The sequence below is a fragment of the Taurulus bubalis genome, assembly GCF_910589615.1.
Source record: "Taurulus bubalis genome assembly, chromosome: 19".
NCBI lineage: Eukaryota > Metazoa > Chordata > Actinopteri > Perciformes > Cottidae > Taurulus > Taurulus bubalis.
Window position 1 is genome coordinate 12,524,951 of NC_136607.1, and position 20,622 is coordinate 12,545,572.

At 40.2% G+C, this 20,622-nt stretch overlaps 1 protein-coding gene across 1 annotated transcript; it reads right to left on the reverse strand.

Moving 5' to 3' along the window:
* Positions 1 to 593: 593 nt before the first annotated feature.
* Positions 594 to 20,201, reverse strand: LOC306751954 (nipped-B-like protein B). Its single transcript, XM_079235635.1, has 47 exons — positions 20,176 to 20,201; positions 19,320 to 19,468; positions 18,523 to 18,688; positions 17,424 to 17,524; positions 16,309 to 16,417; positions 16,076 to 16,224; positions 15,384 to 15,502; positions 15,206 to 15,296; positions 14,563 to 15,093; positions 12,803 to 14,461; positions 12,493 to 12,606; positions 12,079 to 12,246; positions 11,631 to 11,702; positions 11,453 to 11,542; positions 11,266 to 11,366; positions 11,078 to 11,164; positions 10,560 to 10,788; positions 10,205 to 10,356; positions 10,029 to 10,109; positions 9,784 to 9,884; positions 9,554 to 9,677; positions 9,374 to 9,456; positions 9,092 to 9,224; positions 8,847 to 8,990; positions 8,666 to 8,752; positions 8,221 to 8,435; positions 8,036 to 8,138; positions 7,848 to 7,946; positions 7,567 to 7,713; positions 7,083 to 7,217; positions 6,806 to 6,904; positions 6,634 to 6,687; positions 6,417 to 6,525; positions 6,157 to 6,293; positions 5,766 to 5,906; positions 5,548 to 5,641; positions 5,041 to 5,195; positions 4,864 to 4,954; positions 4,563 to 4,736; positions 4,250 to 4,440; positions 3,975 to 4,082; positions 3,500 to 3,700; positions 3,219 to 3,365; positions 2,715 to 3,109; positions 2,430 to 2,604; positions 1,913 to 2,104; positions 594 to 1,598 (listed from the first exon to the last, which is right to left on the reverse strand). The coding sequence occupies exons 2-47, from the start codon at positions 19,381 to 19,383 to the stop codon at positions 1,245 to 1,247; spliced, it is 8,271 nt and encodes a 2,756-aa protein (XP_079091761.1). The 5' UTR covers positions 19,384 to 19,468; positions 20,176 to 20,201; the 3' UTR covers positions 594 to 1,244.
* Positions 20,202 to 20,622: the final 421 nt, after the last annotated feature.

Here is a 20,622-nt window from a genome sequence, read left to right on the forward strand (position 1 = left end):
TACATAACGAAAGCATGTGACATACGATCGACTACTAGTTATGACAAAAAGATACACATGGTCAGAGTAGTAGTAAAGTCATATTCTTGTTCAAATTAATCCTGCTCGGCTTGATTTCACACAGGAATGTTTAGTACAGGACACACGTTACTTGCAACTAGTGTGTATTTTAATTAAAGTGAAAGTAGAAATTGTGCACAGTACATCAACCAGTCGTAAGGGGCAAGATTCATACGCTTCCATAAAGTTATGTAACAGCTGCTGCACATCCCCACAGTGATAATCACAATGGCAAGATGATCTTTTGTGTTTATCTTTCACAGCAAACTGTCAAGTGAGTAGAGGCTGATGAAATCGCTTAAGAAACTGTTTTTATTTCTTCACGGACACAATAACCTGTCCAATCAGAACTGGAAAAGACCTTCTTCACTCACCCTGATCTGTTACACAGGGGATGAAATCACAGTACAGGGCAAAAAAAAGAGATGAACCTGATTACTATAAAATGATCCAATAAATATTCTGATGTGGGAAAAAAAAAGTGCAAACAAGTAACAAAGACATAAGAAAAATTTATTGCAGTATTTGTTCCACAAGAAGAGCGAGGGGAAGGGAAAGAGGGGGGGTTCACTTTTTTCTTGCTCTGTGTTCTATAACATCAAAATCTATATTAAAAACAATACAACTTCCCCTGCATATAGGTACAGATACTGCACTGCTCTTAACATAAATAAATTATATCAAAGATACTCCATTACACAGCGTGGGTAAACAACAAAATGTTCGAAATAAGAAAAAGAAAAGAAATGTAAAAGTTGTTGGTGCTCAGATCAAGTGAATAAATCCATCTGATGCTAGTTTAAACTCCAAAAACACTTTATTAAGAACATCATCAATACACTAACTTCCAACATTCAGTTTATTTTTTTTTACAGAATTATGTTCAGATATAAACATGTGTTTAGTTAAACTATTATACAGTGGGAGTAAAAATCAAACAACAAAGTTGCTGCACAACAGCGAAGGAACTCCCACACAATGTTTTCCAAAACATTTCCTTCTTGTGTTTTTCGTGTGTTAAACTTAAACATGTCTGTATTCAAACTGATCGTTGTTCACAATACTTCCCCCTCCATCTGGTCCGTAAATCTAAAGACGTTTCATTTTCTCTCTGAAACATATTGGATCCACATAGATGTGGGTTGGGAGGGGTTTCTGTCCGAGATATTTCAGTTGATCAACTCTTAGTCCCCGTCCTTGGTAGCGTATATTGCCCGTAACGTCTGTGCCACTTTGTTCGATAGCTTGTGTCCACTTGCCAAAGGTATTTTCTTGTAAATGATGTCTGACTCCTTGATGGTGTCAACCCAGGGAACCTTTTTGCGACCCTCCCGTTTCTTTACCTCCGCCCAGGGCCCAGAGTAAGATCCAGTCATCCAGTGTATACTGTAGCCAGTTTTGATCCTCTGGATGACCCTGGCAATCTGTGGTCTGTCTTTGTATTTGGGACACCAGATGGCAATGATGTCCATGGCCTTCACTCTCTCATTCAAGTTACCTGTATCCTCTGCGGGCTCCCCGCCTTTCCTTGGTTTCCGCTGCTGATAGAAAAAGCAGAGTGTGAAGCATTACACAGAAATCGTACAGACATGTTCCATGTTGGCATAACGGGTTAACAGCTGCAGCAGATTTGATCTGCGCTGTGCAACATTAAGGAGAAACCTCAAATCCATAAAACAAACCAATTATAATGTTTGATATGAGAGGCATATATAACCATATATATAATATAATATAAATATATATATATATATATATATATATATATATTACTTTATATGCAGAAATAGTCTGATTACACAAGGGTTAATATAGGAATCCTATGGCTAATCACAAGGTTTTAAATTCCTACCACAGGGGCTTCTTCCTCCTCACTCTCCTCCTCCTCTGTCTCCACTGGAGCACTCTCAACTTTACTGTGGTTCTGGTTTGAAGATTTTGGGACCGTCAGCAGTGAAGTAATGGCTTTGTTTCTGGCATTGGCACTTGCTTCACCCTCCTCGTCCTCTTCGTCACGATCCAAGTGCTCCATCAGTACCTTGAACTAAGTGACGAAAGCAGACATCTTCATATTCCTGAGACTGAAATAATACATTCATAAACTAGGTCTTTACATGCAATATATTGATACTATATCAATATTATGACATGAGACTAGCTCTCATCTTACATTTTGGATATAGTAGTAGGGTATTATGGCATAAGTGTTGACTATATTACTAGTGTTCATTTATCAAAAAATACGTTTCATATTTTGTAAAAGCACAATCCTACAATATTGAGCTAATGGGTAAAAAATATCATGATGTGTCATTTTCTCCATATCCACCAGCTCTAACATAACTCAAAAAACTAAGCTGATTGCTTACATCCAAATATTGTTTTACAATATTCCTCTTGATCTCGTCGCTAAGATCTGTGTTGGCAAGGTCCCGCTTCAGGTAATCCAGTGTCTGACGAGGGTTGAAGTGCACCTTAGATTTCCGGTTCACTGTCTTGTCGTATATTTTGGCAGACTCCGTTGGGGAATATTTCTGGATTTTGCTGTAACGCAAACAAAATGTTTGATAGAGTTTGTGTCACGTAAACAATGGCATTACAAAGAGTTGATGAAATATTTGTTGACTGTTGTTGACAATTCTGATGCGGCCTACCTGTCTGAGAGGCCATAGAGGTTCTTTAGATGTTGTTTGAGCACCAGCAGCAGCAGAATGCCCTGTGAAGCACTGGCAAAGTCCAGCAGAGAGTTGTGGTTCTCAGGCAGACGGTCCATCACTGCTTCCTCATCCTCCATTTCAGCTTCAGAATCAGACTGCACGGGTTTCTTTTGACTCTGAACCACCTCCTCATCCTCGTCGCTGCTGCTGGATGTGCTACTGCTCTGCTCATCGTCCTCTTCGTCGTCATCATCGTTGTTGTCATCTTCATCATTATCATCAGAGCTGTGTTTTCTTCTCTGAGGCTTCTTCTTCTTCTTTTTCTTCTTCTTCTTTTTTGTCTTCTTTGTGGTCGTCTTCTTTTCCTTCTGGATGGGTCCTTTCTGTAAAGACTGCAAAGAGAACAGAACCGGTCAAACTCAGACCAAACATGCAGCGCTCATCTCATAATACACAAAACAACTGAAAGCAAGATATACAAAATTATACACAGCTCCTCACCTCCTTGAAAGACTGGAGCAGGTTGCTGCCAGAGACAGACAGAGTAATATCTACATGGTGCATGATAAAAAGAGGCTCCTCCTGGGTCTGGTAGGGGAAGCAGGCCAAGTTGTCTGCGATGAACAACAGCCTGTTTACCTCTGTTTTCTGCAGGTGACAAAGTGGAAAACATCACGACTTAAATGAATTGTCCATGACCAGTAGTGAAGCGTGAATAATGGGTGGTGGGAGACGATCAAGCCTATAGACTGATACAAAGAGAAGCAGAAAGGTGAACTTACGGAGCTGTCATCAAACAAGTTGAGCAGGGAAATGATGAAAGCCCGCCTATGTTGTCGGTTCCCTCGCACAAGAGTGTAGAGATGAGCGCAGAGAGAAGCGTCTGCGTCATCGGGACGAAAACCTCGAATCAATCCGCCTTTGGATCCATTTATTGCCTGTTGCACCTGATAAGACATCTTCAACCCTGCTACGGCCTTCATCTGTGGATTTGCAAAGGGATACAACTCATCATGTATGTAGATTGAATTAAATCTTTCCAATAAACATATGTTCTTTTTGTGAAACCTGTATTTTATTTTCATCATACAACATGTCAAGGATCAAACTGTGAACTACAGTACATTATAAGAGTATATATATTTATTTATTTATTTATTTATAACAAATAAAAATGAAAACTACTGCCTCCAGATACTGATGAAGCAAATCATCTTTTATACACTTTTTCCCTTAAAAAAACAGTAAGCCACTCACATGGATGAAGCCTAAATATTTCTTGTCGATGTCCACCAATTGTTGGTCGGCTTTGTTCTTCATGGTTGGCTCAGGGTCTGTTCCCATGGCAATCAAGTAGGGCACACACTAAAAGAAATAGTTCAACATCTGTGAACAGCTGATGGTGATACACTGAAGACAGCAGAGATTGTTGTCATTATGAGATACAAGAAATATTTTGTTTTTTCCACACAGATCTTGCTTAAAAGAGTATCGGTCTTGGTGAGTATGCTGGAGTGAGACTGTGAACATACCTGAACAGGGTGGATGAGGCCCTGGCTGAGAGTCAGTATGATGACACTCAGGGCAAAGTGCCGAACAGTGGACTGTGAGTGGAAGAAGGCCTCCAGCACCTGCTTCAGGTAAATCTGCATTATAGAGCTGCTCATGCCTGATGAGATGTCCCCCATTTCTTTCAGATCCTCCTGCTTGGATTGGCTCTTCCCTGAATAAAGACAACCCCAGCTTGATCAGTCTTCAGATGTTCGTGATTGACATGCTGAACATACAGTGATAATCTTATGCACCTGAGCAACACAACAATTGAGATGGGTTTCTTAAACTCACATCCGCGATCGGCCATCTGCATTCGAGAGTCCTCCTCCTGCAGGTATGTCTGCAGGTTTTTTAGCACCTGGATCTTCAGAGTGACCAAACTGCTTTCATCTGACAGGGTGTTGTTATACAGAACCTTCACATCCTGCACAAACATGAGCTCTGGGTGCATGATGAACTGGAAGCCTTGAGACAATGGAAATTAAGTGAATCCAATTAATTCAGAGGAAACCAAATTTAAAGACATTAGCAAATAAAAACCAGAAAATGCAGTATAAATACTAATGTTAGTCTGAGATGATGTGCAATATACCTAGACCCGTGATGGCCTTGATCTGGACCTCTTCATCTTCATGAGTGGTGAAGTACAAGAGAAGCTCCAGCACTTTATCCTTGATGACAATCTAAAGAGACACAAGAGGAGTCGGTCATTAAACCAGGTTCCATCATAGTCCTGCACACATAGACCAATCTGAGTGCTGGTGTTTACCTTGCTAGTACCCTTGAACTCCTCCTGGTCAAAATCAAAGTGTCGACAGAGAGCCCCCACAGTGAACAGTGAGCGCAGGAGAGTAGGTTTGTTAGCAGCCAGAGTGGAGCTGTTGGGGTCCTCTTGGTGCTGTGTCTTCAGTTTTGCCAGAGCTCCTATAGAAAGAGACAAGTGGGCAGTGAAAGCTTTGTTCTTCTCGTTCATACAGTGAACAAAAAAATAATCTTGACTACAGAACGATGTTTGGTGTGTGTTCAATGCTTTATTTGTTGCCGTGCAAAATGGGACAATGAGCATAATGAGGTAACATAAGGATATCGTAACCTTTAATGTGGCGGTGAATGAAGAGGTTAACAATTACCAGCCCTATGTACAGTACATGTTTTGAATGTTGGTGGAATTCAGATTATTTTCCAGCTTTTCCATTTTTAAAAGGTATATACAATATATATAATAACATTTTAAGTTCATGTTATAACGAATGTATGTACATCAGTTAAGACTTACCATAGTAGCGGTTGAAACAAGCCCAGACAAACTTGTAGTTGTGTGTGACCTTGTTGACGACAGCGCCAAGACAGCTGACACAGTGCTGTACAACCTGAGAAGCAGACAACAAAGTAACATACGATTCAAATCAAATCTGTTCGCTTAAAGCAGTAGTTTCACGTACATATTTTGTTGAGAGCCATCTGTGAGAGCTGTAAGCCATAAATGACACTGACCGTCATGCCGTATTTGATGATGAGCTTCATCAGGTCTTCTTCTAAGGTAGTGAGGAAAGTCTCACTTGGGTGCTCTATCAGAGGCACCCCCAGCTCCAAGATCTTTGCCACATTACATATGACCATGAAGTCATTCTGAGTCTGAAAATGTCAATATGGAGACAGTTGTACAATTCAAAGCTCAGCTGGAAAACAACTTTTGGAATGACTAATTGTATTATTAATTGTTTCCCTTCTCTCCTGGTTGTGTGTGTTTTGCCGTCATCTGATTGTAACTGTAACACACATGCTAGATCCTACTTATTTGTTCCAACAAAATACAAAATTTTATATACGTTAACACAATTAAAAAATAATAGACGAATAGTGAACAAAATCATATGGTACTTACGTTGCACTTGGTGGTCAAGTAGGGCTGCATAGTCATGGCATGTTTGACAATTAACTGCGCTCTGATCTTGCTGAACAGGTAAAGAGTGGTGAAGCATGCTACCAGACAACCTGAGTTGACCCCTTTGTCCTCACAGTCTGAAACAGAAACAGAAAGACACAGAAAACATTGAGATTTGTTCACAGCGTAGTAATGTTTTCCACAATAAGACTGCAATACCAATTTTGTATCAAACATGCTATTCCATATATTTGTATTACCTGCAATAGACTCCTCGTATTTCAGTATGTGTTCCACGAGATTGTCCACCAACTGAACACAGGCCTTCCTGGCAGGTTTGTACGAAGCTAGCTCTTCTGACTTCAGTAGCTAAAATGGATGTCATACAGAAGTTAGATAAGATGACCTGATGAAATATGCACAAGCTAGACATCATAAAGACACATAAGCTGATGTCAAACAAGTTAAAAAACTCACATTTTGGAGAAGCTGCTCAAACCAATCATAGCCTGAATCTTTACACGCTGATACCTGGGACGAATCCAAACATGACATGAGTCAGAGTATGACAATGGCAAACATCTAAATGCTTCTGATTTATTTGAATGATAGTGCCAAATCCTTTGTCACAAGCCGAGGTAGTACGCACCACATCTGTGATGTTCAGGATCTTCCGGGTTATGGCATTTGTGTCATGACCGGGTGTGGGAGTGAACCAGATTTTTTGGAATGTCTCATTCACCAGTTTCTGCATGGGAAAAGATATTCATATAAATAACCTGCTTTTAAAAAATATATATATATATATATATATATATATATATATATATATATATATATATATATATATATATATATATATATATATATATATATATAAATGGCCACTAAGCTTAAGCAGCATACACATACAAATAAACACAAACCTTGATCCCCTCTTCGTCGTTGACCCTTCGGATCATCTTGACACACATCTCGGTGATCTTATGGAAGTCCGGCATCTCCAGGCAAATGTCCCTCAAGATCTTAATGACCCTCTTCCTTACACTTATACCGGTGTCCTGTGAAAGACAAAATGAGTACAAAGATTGTTCAATATAGACAAGAAGAAATACATTACTCAATTGCACTTTCAACGGCCAAATGTTTGCAGTTGCTTATCTGTTCTTTTCTTGGGAAAAGAGGATTGAACCTCACCTGGACTTAGGCACTTGAAATTGAGTTTTTGCTCAGTTTGCTTAAGTCAAGAGAAGTTCCCATTGAGTCTGTCTTATGGTAGACGTTGCCTATTCCACAAACTTCTAAGCGATGTGACCAAATCAATATAAACTACACAACCTGAGATACATTTGTGTATGACACAGAGTGAGGTGTTGAAAAAACTGTTAAGAGGGAAGTTTAACAAATTACCAATATCCTTTCAATGAGCATGTCGTAGTACTGCTCAATGAGCTGCGGTCGACTTAGCACGAAGCGGCCAAGGAGCTCCACGGCTGCCTCTCGCACACTGGTGGAGTTGTCCATGAGGCGACAGTGAACCCCGCGCTGCATATCCAACTGCAAAGTCAAGCACAGAGAAGCATTACTGAATGTTATGGCTGTCATAATTGCCTGGCAATACCCCAACACCACCCTAACACAACAGGATCAACCCAGAAGCGCTGTGCTGCGACCCATACAGGAGGACTTACTCGTCCAAGAATACTTGGATCCACAGCTACTACTTCAGACAGACACTTCATGGCTTTAGTTCTCACTGCTATGGCACTCTCACCCAGCACTCTTAGAATCTATATGAAGGAGACAGTAAGAGAAATAGTTAGTCACAGCCAACACAATAAAAGCCGTCACTGAGGTTTATGAGAAATTATCATCCTACCTGTGATAAGTAAATATCAAAGCTCTGGGAAAACGGCCTCATGGAGGCCAGATATCTGACAATCAGGCACGAGTCCTCATAGTCTACTGTGTCAGAGTTTACACTGAAAGAAAAATCAAGAAGATAGTTGAATATCAGGCTTAGTGGAAAGTCAAACAGTGTAACAAAAGTGCAGTAGTATTTACCTCAAAGAATTCAAATCTGAGGATGAACTCTTCATGAGCTTGCGGAGGAATTTCTTTCGTGTCTCAGCCTTCTGAATAATCTCCTCCGTTGAGTCAACATCCAAGGAATCATGTCGACCTTTGAAGTCCTCATCGTCATTTTGAGACTTCACCGCTTTCTCTGCCTCAGTTATAGTGTCTCTGAACCACTGAGCAATATAAAACTTCCTGGCAAACTATATGAAACAAATGCATAAACATGTAATGAAAATTATTATTATGATTACTATGAGTATCATCATTATTATTATTATTATTATAATAATTTGTATTATTATTATTATTATTATTATAAGCAGTATTAGTGTTATTACTGAATGTAAATACTTAGCATCCAATCCTTCAGGTATCGTAAATGTTGATTTCTATAAATACACAGATGAGTATATGAAAATAAAATGCTCACCACTAGAGACGGATCTGTCTCAATGTTCTCCTTTAGGTACTCCAGCAAGACCTTCTGGAGTTTCGGGATCTCATCACTGCCTTGAGACTGTAAGGAGATCAATAAGTCAGGAGAATCTCAACGCAGTGCGACCGCTGGTAGTTTATATCTGTTAAATTAATCCCGTAAGTATCAAGTCTACCTCCTTGAGGATGCGATCGATAGCCTTTTGGTCCATGTTGCTATTGACAGCATCTTTACGCAGGCTAGAAGCGACAGTGCCGAGGTAGTCCAGCGATGCCACCCTGAGCGCCATTTCTGTCTGCTTGTTACTGAACTGGTGCACCTGGAGCACAAGAGGTGGAGGAAAAAACGTCAATACAAACTGCACAGTCCACTGGACAGATGTTTGGTGATGACACATTTGAAGTGAGTGATGCTACTCACCAACAGCCGGCCCAGTAAACTGAGCAGCAGTTCAGCTGCAGGCCACTCAGGCTTGTTCACTGTAGACAGCAGGTCATGAACAAAGTTCTCAAACAGAGGCCTGTAGTCATCCTCTCCCTGCTTACTGCCACACCTGAAACACAAAGAATACAATCTATTATTATAATATGCGTTTGAAAATGAAGACCATATATTAAATAAGTAGTACAACCTGTTCCACAGTAGAGGATGGTGTACTCAGTGCTAAAGTGCCCCTTAACAGACTACAGACCAATTACTTACTTCTTGAGAAACACAGATAGGAAGTTCTGAGCTGTCCTCATGGCAGTTTCATAGGAATTTGTGATGAAGACATCTTTATCAACCTAGAAAAAAAGTACCCAATATGTAAAACTATTTCTGAATAAACATTTATTTTAGGATAAATATGATTTAAATAGCAGTAAAATGATCTGTAATTACCTTCTTAGGTTCAACTTCTGCATCCCTCTCTGAAGGAAGGCGAACCACACACTGGATGAGCTGAAGAACCAGTGCTGTGACCATCTGGATATACAGGGGATCTTTTTCCGAATCATTGTTTAGCCTGGGGAGTATGAGGCATAAGTATCATTAAGTTTACGGAACAACGCAAACAACTGCAAAGATCAATATCTTCATTTATAATATTTAATTGAGCAAGATGTAAATACCTAAAGTTCCTGAGGCTGCGTTTACTCGTCGGCAATCTAGCTAAAGAGGTGAAGATCTCTTCAAGAATGAGCTGCCTGTGCTTCTCGTAACGAGAGAACACCTAATGAAGAGTAAAATGCAAAGCACTTAATCAACACATAACAGAGACAACAGGAGCATGTCATAAAAAAAGCAATCAGAAGAATAGCAAAATTGACAGCTAAAATTAAATGAATTTAAATTGCATGTTTGCATGCAAACTTACTGCTGTCACAAGTGTGATGGCACATAACTGCAGTTCACTGACATTCTCCACAAAAAAAGGTGTGATACCCAGGGTGGACACCTGAAAGTCGAGCACAAAATCAGTCAGGTATGTTAGGACTCAGGAGGCAAAAGGTTCAACGGGGTCATGAATTTGAATGACGGCAAGAGTCTCACCTGGAGAATAGTGGTGTCAGTTAGCAGCTGGATCTCCAGAAGCTCTGACATATTGCTGACAATATCACACACTTTGTCGTAGAGCATGACTACCACCTTCTGTTTATGGGTGGAAATCTTTGCTCGCTTGGACTTTGAAGTATGCATGCCACCTGAGATGAGGAAGATAAAGGGAAAATAAGAAATAAATAAAAGATAAGTAAACCAATGCAACCCTTGCAATATACAAATACCAATTGTTAACAGCATGGAATGGCTTTATCAGCTTTCTAATATGCGAATGCACAAAAAAATCTTCTTGAGATCAAGATTTCTGCAATATTTTGTAGAAAAACTTGGAAGAATGGAAGAAAACTGTGCTGACCTTTTCTGTAGACTGGATCATACTGAGGGTACAGAGAATTTTGCAGATGGAACTTGGTGTACTGCAACACCCTCTCGATCACATCTTCTATATAAACGGCCTTGGGCATGTGTGGAGACGTCATTATGTGGAGTGCAGTCAAACAGGCATCAGCAGACTTAGCAACTCGCTCCATGATAAGGTCACGCCACAACCGCTCCTCATCCATGGAATCATTTTCCTTCAGATTATAAAATCGGGTCAGTTTCAGTTTATTCACAACACAGTTAAAATATAGTGTATAAGTACAACCAAAAGACATAATAGATACATTTGAAATGAGGCTATCACTTGCAAATAGGGGCCTTGACAGTAAGCAGATAGTCTCAAATATGTTTACTAAAATGTGATTAGAAAAAATGCATGTTTTATCGAGTAATAATGTGTTTGTTTTTTTAAACTTGCTGAACGGTTCTAACAGGAAATCCAGTATGAAAAATCGCATCACTCATATCCAGCTGGCAACTTACATGATTCATGAGTGTGGAAAGTTTGACGCTGTCCTGAATGTTCTTCTCCAGGATATTCAAAAGTTTCACCAGTTTCTTAGTCGAACACTATGGATTGAAATAATGATTGATTAAATTAACAGCAATGCGGCTGTGAATTAAAGATTAACTGTGAACCTCACTGTAACCCTGTGACATCCTCCTCTTACCTTGTTAAAGACGCACATAGCTTTCATCTTAGCAGAATCATTGCCTAGCTCGCTCAACTGGTGCTTTCCAAGCAAAAGCTCCTCAGGTATCTCATCCTCATCTGTTGGAGGTCACAAAGTTACAATGTTGACGTCGTTCCAACAAATTGGCATGAACTTGGCAAACTGTGCATCAGCTGATGTTTACCTGTGGCAGTGAGGTCCACGTCATCGAGGCTCTCAATAATGCTGTCCATGTTAGCCGTGAATCTCTTAAATGTGGAGGAGTCCATCTTTTCTGTGATACAAATGTAAAGGTATTGATTATTAAAAATGTTTTAAAATGCATTATTATTATAAAATAATTCAAAGTGGTGAAACAATACCCTCTGGTGTCAGCTTGGATTCATACGCTTTCTTGTTTTTTTGTTTCTCCTTTTTCTTCAATTTTCTGGCAACTGAACAAAATGTAATTTGACATTAGTCATATTCTCAACAGCGGCAACTCACTCTCAAGCACCGCATATTTAATAGAGAAAGACTTAGGTGTGGTACTCCAACTATCCAGGAAATAGGTCAGACGAAACAGATTTCAAATGGCAATTATCTAAATGAAAGCTGTCAGAAAAAGGACTCACAATTTGCAAGATCTGACACAGTTAGCTTTGTTTGTTTGTTTATTGGCGAAGCTTATATAACTTAGGGAAAATCCTTTGGCCTCCTTAGAGACATATCACAATATAAAAAGATCTCTCTCTTTCACATCTACATCATTTATTTAAATTTTTTATTTTGCCTAAGCCTACTGCCTAAGCCTATGCAAAAAAGACTCACCATCACGCAAGCTTGGGGGTGGAGAGTCTTCGTCTGAACCATTTGGACTCTTGTGACAGCTGCTGGTACCCCGGCGAGCAGAACCTCCGCTTCGGTGCTGTCCAGAACTCTTCTTCTCTTCGTGCTTCCATGACTTGTCGTGGTCTTTTTTTGACTTTTTCTTTGGCGCTGAAATAATTAGAGAGAAAGAATGAATCAGAAAATATCAAGTTCTTCAAGCACCAAATATTGCTATGATAAATAAATACAATGTATTAATTACAATATCAAATATTTGGATGTACATATTGTGTAATCTTAAGGATTACTGCACGTTAAAACAACATTCTGTCAAAAGTAGGCAGCGTAGTGCATTTGACAGAATACTCTGATGTGTATGTACAAACATGTTAATTTTTTAGATTAAATACTGACACTCATTGTCAGAGTGATAGTCGTCCTCCTCCTCGTCCTCCTCCTCGTCCTCATCTTCATCCAACTCAGCGTACTTGGATTTCTTACTGATCACACTGTGCTTTCGCTTGTTCTCTGTAGGCACAAGAGGTGAGTTTGTTTTCAGCAAAGAATAATCTATACTTCAAAAGAAGATACAATCAGTAACTCATGATTCCTGAAAACAGTGGTTTACAGTAAATAAACAATCCCGAAACTTAGCACAGCCACATTACAAATATCCATCCCTGATAGTTTTGCGTGCATATTTAATAACCAAAGTAAATCTTACCTCTCCCTGATTTGTCAATGGATCTGGGTTTGGAGCCGTGTGCGTTCCTGCTTTCCTTAATGATCCGTTTTACCTCATCAATGTTGAGTTTGTTGAGCACAACAACAGGCTTAGCTCCTTGGTTTAAGTTCTTTATCAATGACAATCTCTCCAGCCTGACCAGGGGTTCACTCCAGCCCTCAATCAGTTTGCTTGGAAGTTGCAGATCTTTCGCATCCCGTTTTAATTTAGGAATCACAAAGTTCTTCAGACTTCCTGACTTGCCACCCAGCAGGTATGAGGGGAACTCACTACGTTTTGCCTCTGAAGACTGCGGTTTGCTTCCAGGTTGGCAGCTAATACTGCTATCCCCACTTTTCCTGTCTTTCTTATTTTGTGCGTTTTGAAGGCTGGAACTCTCGGTCTTCTGTCGACCATTAAGGTCAGTGGATTTTCCACTATCGTCTTGCTTCACTCTGGGGCTGTCGGGTTTAGTAGGCCGGTCAGGAGAGTGCTTGTTGCAGTTTTCCCTTGATGTCTTGTGCTTCCTATCTCGGTCTCTATCTCTGTCCTTATCCCTAGCTCTGTTTTTATCTCGGTCTTTATCGCCATCTTTATCTTTATCTCTGTCCTTATCCCTATCTCTAACTTTTTCTCTGATCTTATCCCTATCTTTATCTCCAACTTTGTCTCTTTCTCTATCATTATCTCTATCTTTGTCCTTAACCCTATCTTTCTCTTTGTCCTTATCCCTATCATCTCTATCTGCAACTTTGTCTTTATCTCTGTCCTTATCTCTATCTTTGTCCTTCACCCTATCTCTATCTTTTGCTTTGTCCTTATCCTTATCATCTCTTTCTTTATCTTTCACTTTGTCCTTATCCCTATCATCTCTATCTTTCTCTTTCACTTTGTCCTTATCCTTATCATCTCTATCTTTATCTTTCCCTTTGTCCTTATCCTTATCATCTCTATCTTTATCTTTAGCTTTGTCCTTATCCTTATCATCTCTATCTTTATCTTTCGCTTTGTCCTTATCCTTTTCATCTCCAACTTTGTCTCTGTCCCTGGCTTTGCCTTCTCCATGCTTGGAGTTGCGCTCCCCCTTGATCATGGTTTTTGGAGTATCAGGGTTGCTGACATGGGATCTGTGAATGTTGTGGTTTTTTTCCTCTTTGTGGCGCAAGTCTGAATGCTTGTCATGTTTCTGCCGCGGTGTGTCTGGCCGCCTGTCGTCCGAGTGTCTCTTGCCACTGACAGTTTTGCTGTCATGCTTGTGTTTGGATTCGCGTTGACTTTCTGGCTTCTGTTTGGGCGCTTCTGGTTGGCCGTCTGGGCAAGACTTCTTGGGGTTGTCAGCATGCTGTCTGATGATCCCAGGTCTGCTTTCAGCAACTTTATCTACCTTTTCATCAGGCTTTGTCTTTAGGTTCCGTAGGTGGTCCTCGCAGAACGTCTGTGCTTCCAAGACCACGACAGGCTGTCCTTTCATTCTGCCAGCTTGCTGCAGATCAATACTGACCATCAAAGCAGGCCGGCTGGCACCGTTACTTGCAGCATTCGTCTTCTTAGGTTTCAACTTGCTATCAGTGTTGCCGCCTTGTAAAGTAGGCCCGTCACTTGACTCAGGTCCAGATTCCTGAGGATACGTGTCTTGCTTCCGTTTCTTCAGTGGCTTATCTGCGATAAAGACAAATTTAGCTTCGGTCTTCTTGAAATACAAACAAATCTAGGTCATGTCAAATTAAAAAAGGCACAGGGCAAAGGCAAACACACAATACCTTTATCCTGGACTTCTTTAGACCATCTTTCTTTCTCACTGGCCGACTCGCGTTCTATTCTCTCGATCTCTGCCAGCGTGTCTATTTCAGCATCATCAAACACAACCCCACTGACGGCTCCAGACTCCTTGCTGTTTGGCTGAACAGGAACCTGCCTACAGTTTGCCTGCTCCTTAGCACCGAACTTGTGTGACAGGTCCTGGGCAGTCCTTGACAACTGATTATTATTATTATTATTTGTCAAATCAGTTTCATGTTCTGAATCAACACGTGGCCTCAAAGGAAGCTCTTCAGATTGATCCGTTTCTGAAAGCTTAACTCGGGACAGTTTAATAGTCAGCCTGGTGGACTCTTTTGGTGGAGAATTGACAATGCCATATGAGGCATTTTTGTCTGTCAGGTCATTTTCTTCTTTACTCCTTTCTTTCTGCTTTTTTTTGCGGTCAGCAGAGGTAAGGAGCAAGTCAGGTGCTGCAACTGGTGGCATATCAGGTGGAGGGGACTGCATGATAAGGGGAGGCCTGGACCCTGCTTAAACAAAAATACATTTCTTTAGTCTTTGCAAAGAATGAACTGAACAATGGTGCATTCATTTGGATTCCACAAAATTAAGAAGAATGGGCTTGTTGCTAAGGTAGCATACTTTTTGCAGTCTCTTCACTCCCAGCAGGAGAACACACAGACTCTGGTGATTTAACTGGAAACGTGGCAGCCCTCATGGAGGGGTCATTCTCCTGTTGGAACACGAGGCATTTATCATCCCTTTAAACAGTCAGCATCTGCTGAGGTCCAGTTCAGGATATCTTGATTTGCTGCATTACCTCATTTCCCAGTCTGTGAGCCATGTTGATGTAGTCTTCACCTGAGCCTAGTCTCGCATTATGATTAGATGAAGTACTTGATAGCGGACCAGAAACCTTGTCGTCATGGATATTTCGAACTAAAACAGAGAGCGAAATAAAATACCCAGTTAAATTATTTGTGGTGTACAATGCCTCACGTCTACGTGAGAGATAGATATCTTATTTTCCAGCTGAACAGACAACTGTAAATGTACCGTGTTACAGGAAGAAAGTGTCACCTTATCAACTGACTCATCGTCAAATAAGTGTGTATGAAGGGTCAAGGATTAGTTAACAAAATTTGTCCAGCTGAATTTATCTGAAAGACCATGCACGTGGGGACATTTTAAAATGATTAATTGTTTACCTCAAAAGATTAGTGGGAGGAATGTTAAGGTCGGCATAGCTTAAGCTTAATGTTCTGTGAGTGATCAATGTGTGGTTACCGCCTCAGAGCTACACCTTGAATATGTACTATATGGCATGTCGTCTCATTACAAGGAATGTTTTACCAACCAACAAATCAAGATTGTTAATCTAAAATGGAATGCAAGCAACAATCTCTACACAGCACTCAACACAAAAGGACTTTTAGGTTATTCACCTTACTCAATACTTAGCTATTTACTGATCCTTGCAGAGGCGTTTTCTTGACTTGAATATGGACTCACCTTGCTGTGTCTGTTGGTGTTGAGAGTAACTGGGTGGATTGTACTGCATGTAGTCTGCAGGACTCTGAGGGGTATAGGGACTGGGTATAGGGCTGTTCTGCTGGGGCAAGAACCGAGCACCAGATCCAGACTGTGGGGATGCAAAGCATCTGTGAAGGAGGTAAAAGTAGTTTTAGTCGATATACAATACTTCTGTGTCTTTATCCTCAGGCTGTAAATTTGCACGGCCTTACCCAGAGGGACTTTGGGGGACAGTGGTTTGCTGGTAGTTTGATCCTGGACTCCCATGCACCTGATTCTGAGACATCTTATACTGTTGCATCATAGGCTGCTGCATTACACCTAAGAGGTAGGGATAGAACAATCTGTAATGAAGGTCATACAAACAAGCTGAACATACACAACTTACACTTTACTAAGTCTCTTCCTCAAACGCAGACTGGACATCATAGCGCAGGATCTGACAATTCTATGGCTGTGCTCCATAGACTCTCATGCAATCGTTTTAGACTCTTCATTTGGTTAAACGGTTCATGGTTAAACGGTGTGTAACAGTTAAACTCGTTACACTGAGAGGTTGGAAGGAGATATATGTTTCTAAAATGATATATATGTTGTATGTTAGCACACCTTTAACTTGCGTTAGCACCTCTATGCTACACTAGCGTCTATAGTGAAAGTATGCACATGCTGCTTTTGCTTTTTAATAATTGTAGTATTGAAGAAAGACCAGGTGCAGCTGTTCATGAAACTATAAAGCGTCCCCGAACAAAGGTTAAAATAGTGTATGGCAATTAGAGATAGCATTTAGTTATATCATTAAATATTTTTCCCTTGCTAATTTTTGTGCTTTATTTTTCTATATTTTTCAAGACTATAAACTATAGTTATAGACTATAATATATATATATATATATATATATATATATATATATATATATATATATATATATATATATATATACGTATATATACACACACACATACATAATAAAACTATACAGATTTTTTTTACAAATACAGGTGGAACTAATTACAGTAATGATGGCTGAGTGCAAGTAATTACTGCAATACACTATAAGTAGAATATTAATGGTACCTGTTTTACAAGTTGAATGGTCTGCTGTGAGGAAGCTAAGTATTCAACTTGAGTTTCCCTCTATGTTTTTTCCGCAATGGCTCTTCCCCCAGTTTGGGAACCAACGGTGTAGTTAAACTAGGCACAAGTAGGGCATCTGACCCAGGAAATGCTCACGGGAATAAATAGTAAGTGAAAACCAAGACTACAGCCAGGGAAAGAACATGTACTCATCCCTATTACCCCAAACCTTGTATTGGGTTTGCATACTTTTGTCCCTGAAGATTTTGGGGTCCCTGGACAGCAAGGTTTGTAGAAGGATTGGCATGTCACCCTCGGGTTCGTCATTCCCCAAGTTGTCCTTCAACTCTCTGGAAAGCAAACAAAAGTACAGTCCACAGTTACGTTGCAGTTTTGACTATTGAATTCTGATTCCTTCCGGTCCCAATTACCATTTTCAGTGTAGTTTCGACTAGCCTTTAATGATTCTGACAACTTAGAAAATGAGCTGACCTTTCTGGTAGAGCAGTGACTGTAATATGATAATTGCAATTGAAACATCAATGCCTGACTTCACTGTGTGGCGGCTGAAACTACCAGCCGCACCATCAACTGGGCATATTGAAGGTGATGTTTTTAGGTTCTTCAGTTTAATTAACATCAGGATACACTTTTTTTTGGCCCACATACTTTTTCTAGATTAAGTGCACGCAATCAGGTAAAAATGTGGTTAAGATTAAGGTGAACATAAAGTGTCCCATAGTCAACTATCCTCCTGGCGAAACACTGAGCTGCTGCATCACACCTGTCTCGTTGATGGGCCTGGATAATTGGACTGTGCAATTCTACTACAGCCAGATGTGTGTTCTCAAGAGCCCCAACTATTGACTGGACAGCATATAATATATAATCCTGCAGTTAGGTGATGACGGGGCAGTGTCTCTTGGTGATCAAAAGAGATCACCCACTATGTTGCTTTAAAACATAGTGGGTGCTGCTCAAGAGCAGTTCTGCTTAATTAATCCAATTTGTTCATTTTGCTTGATTTTGTGACCCATTTTACATTTTTGTTCATACTTTGGGTGAATAAAATCTCTATTCTTTCCACCTTTACCTGCTATCCAGCTTAATGCGTACCATGGTCCTTCACACAGTGTTAGAATAAACAGTGAAACAGCACATTTGCCATGCATTTCCACTAACACAGTTGACAACAAAGTCGGCTTAACAAGGATTTCTTCTCCAATTTAAAACACATTTTCGAGTTCACATATCTTTGCAAATCTACTGTAGTAACTTCTGCCAAGCGTTCCTCTCATGAATTGTAATTCTTGAAAGATGTTGTGAAAGATCAGTGAGTGGTACTTACATGTGCTCAGTGGAGACTTGGTTAAGGCTATGTGCCAGTTGAGTCACCAGATTTTCGTCCCGACACACCAGCAGGCTGCTGACCTCTTCAGAGATCCTTCCATTGTAGAGCAGGCTCTTAGCAGTGGTGGCGGGGAGAGGAGAAGGCAAGGGCAGCTGGTTCAACACTAAAAAGATGATGCACATACAAGTTAGGCTAGGTGGAAAGGGAAAGGAAGAAGGATAGGAAAACTGATTGGGGAAAAGATTAGTACATGTATTTAGAATACAAATATTTGTGTATGTAATCATTTAAAATGTAAAAACATGCAACTGGCCCACTTTATATTTGGTAGTAATGCCAAATGTTAATGAAACAAACTGAATTTTTAAGACATTGTATATTTTGAGCATGCCAACTGAAGCTTGATAGGTTTACTTAAGACATTTAATAGATGTATTTTTGGTGTTTATAACATTTCTTGTTAGAATTAACATGTTTTAAAGCCTCAGAATACATACAAAACTCAAGATAAGTTAACAAGATACATTTGAACAATTGTATTCCTCAAATACAATAGTATTTGATATTTAATATGATTTATTGCAATAAATCATATCTTTACACATAAGCTGGTAGTGAGAAGCATCACAATTACCAGTATTTAGCATCCAGTATAACGTCACAGTATACTAGAAGCACTACACACAGTAAACTATTTCAGTAGTCGAGTATTCATTGAACTTGCCACTTCTTGGTTTTAATTTGAGTGTTTAGGCTGCATGAACAGCATTAGAGAGAGATGGTGTTGCACTTACAGTCTGTCAGGCTAGCAATTCCAGCAAGAGTAGTGATGGGAACATGAGGCATATCACCATTCATGCTGAAGATGAGGTCAAAAGGTCGTGTCAATGCACAGGCTGCTCAATATCAGCAATTTCTTCCTATTCCTCACATCTCCAAAATGCTGCAGAGACAAAAACAGTGGCAACAGACACTTTTAGAGAATGTTCACCGTCAACAAAGTATGGATGTCATTACGTACAGCATTGTTCATGTTCGGATTATGAGTACTAAGAAAAGGTTTCCGATGTAACGACATTGTGCTTCTTCTGGGATGGGGATATAAAAACAGTGTCAGCTCATGAGCGGGCATTATTACACTGCCAACATAACTGCACCTGCGACATAGACAGCTTACACCGGTGTTAAGTCAAAGTCTGTTCCCTCATCAAACAGTGTTCCATCTTGTTAAAAAGATAGCGCCACCTTTGGTGGCTAGGGTTAGGGATCAGGGTTGGTTTAGGTTGATGTAGGGGTAAACACATATCGACGAGGAAACTGTATTCTCACAACACCGGCCTTATAGCAGTTATTGATTTATATCAGCTTCTGGTACCCAAACCATCTTGTTCCCTGGTCCCTTATCCTTTGACATGATACATACTCAGCTTCAATGTGTGCATGTTTAGCTAGGATATTTCAACCTGCAATTACTGCAGAAACGTGAGGTTTCAATCAACAATATTAGCTCTCATACAAATGAAGTATGTCGTGCATGCAAATAGGCTCGAGTAGTGACGAACCCAGCTAGCTTTCTTTTCTTTTGAGAGAAATAAGGATAAAAGTTACACCTTTTCTGTCTGTCTCTCTCTCTATGTATGTATCTCTAACCTTAAAGCCAGCAGAGTTGTGTTAATCCTCATTGTTGTAGCTGAAACCCACAAGCAAAATGCAATTCAGAAAACCATGTAGTTAAAGCTCAAATTATTTCTTTTGTTACAATGTCAGCTAAGGTTTCCGGGGCTGTCCAATACCAGGGGCATTAGCGTTAGCTTAACTTAACACCAGATGTGACTTTATTATTATTCGTGTATTACTACCTGGCCGTTTCAGAGACCTGCTAAGACGACTAGCAGCACAGCGACGCCTGTGAAAGTGACTAAAATCAACTCAGGGATCGCCGGCTAGCAACAACTGGCGAGGTAGTTAGCTAACGTATGCTAACTGGCAAGGTAACGTTACTGTAAGTTGCCGAACGTTAAGCTAGCATCACCGGGAGTGCATCAGCCCGAGTTAGCCTACTTTATGTGGCTCTTTTTCATTGTACGGGTCGTGTGT

Excerpts from the sequence above, each read along its gene's own strand:
- LOC306751954 (XM_079235635.1), bottom strand. The coding sequence starts at position 19,383 with ATGAATGGTGATATGCCTCATGTTCCCATCACTACTCTTGCTGGAATT. Across the intron at positions 15,094-15,205 it reads GAGTGAAGAGACTGCAAAAA|CAGGGTCCAGGCCTCCCCTT; the intron begins GTATGCTACCTT and ends TTTTTGTTTAAG. Across the intron at positions 3,701-3,974 it reads AATATTTAGGCTTCATCCAT|ATGAAGGCCGTAGCAGGGTT; the intron begins GTGAGTGGCTTA and ends GCAAATCCACAG.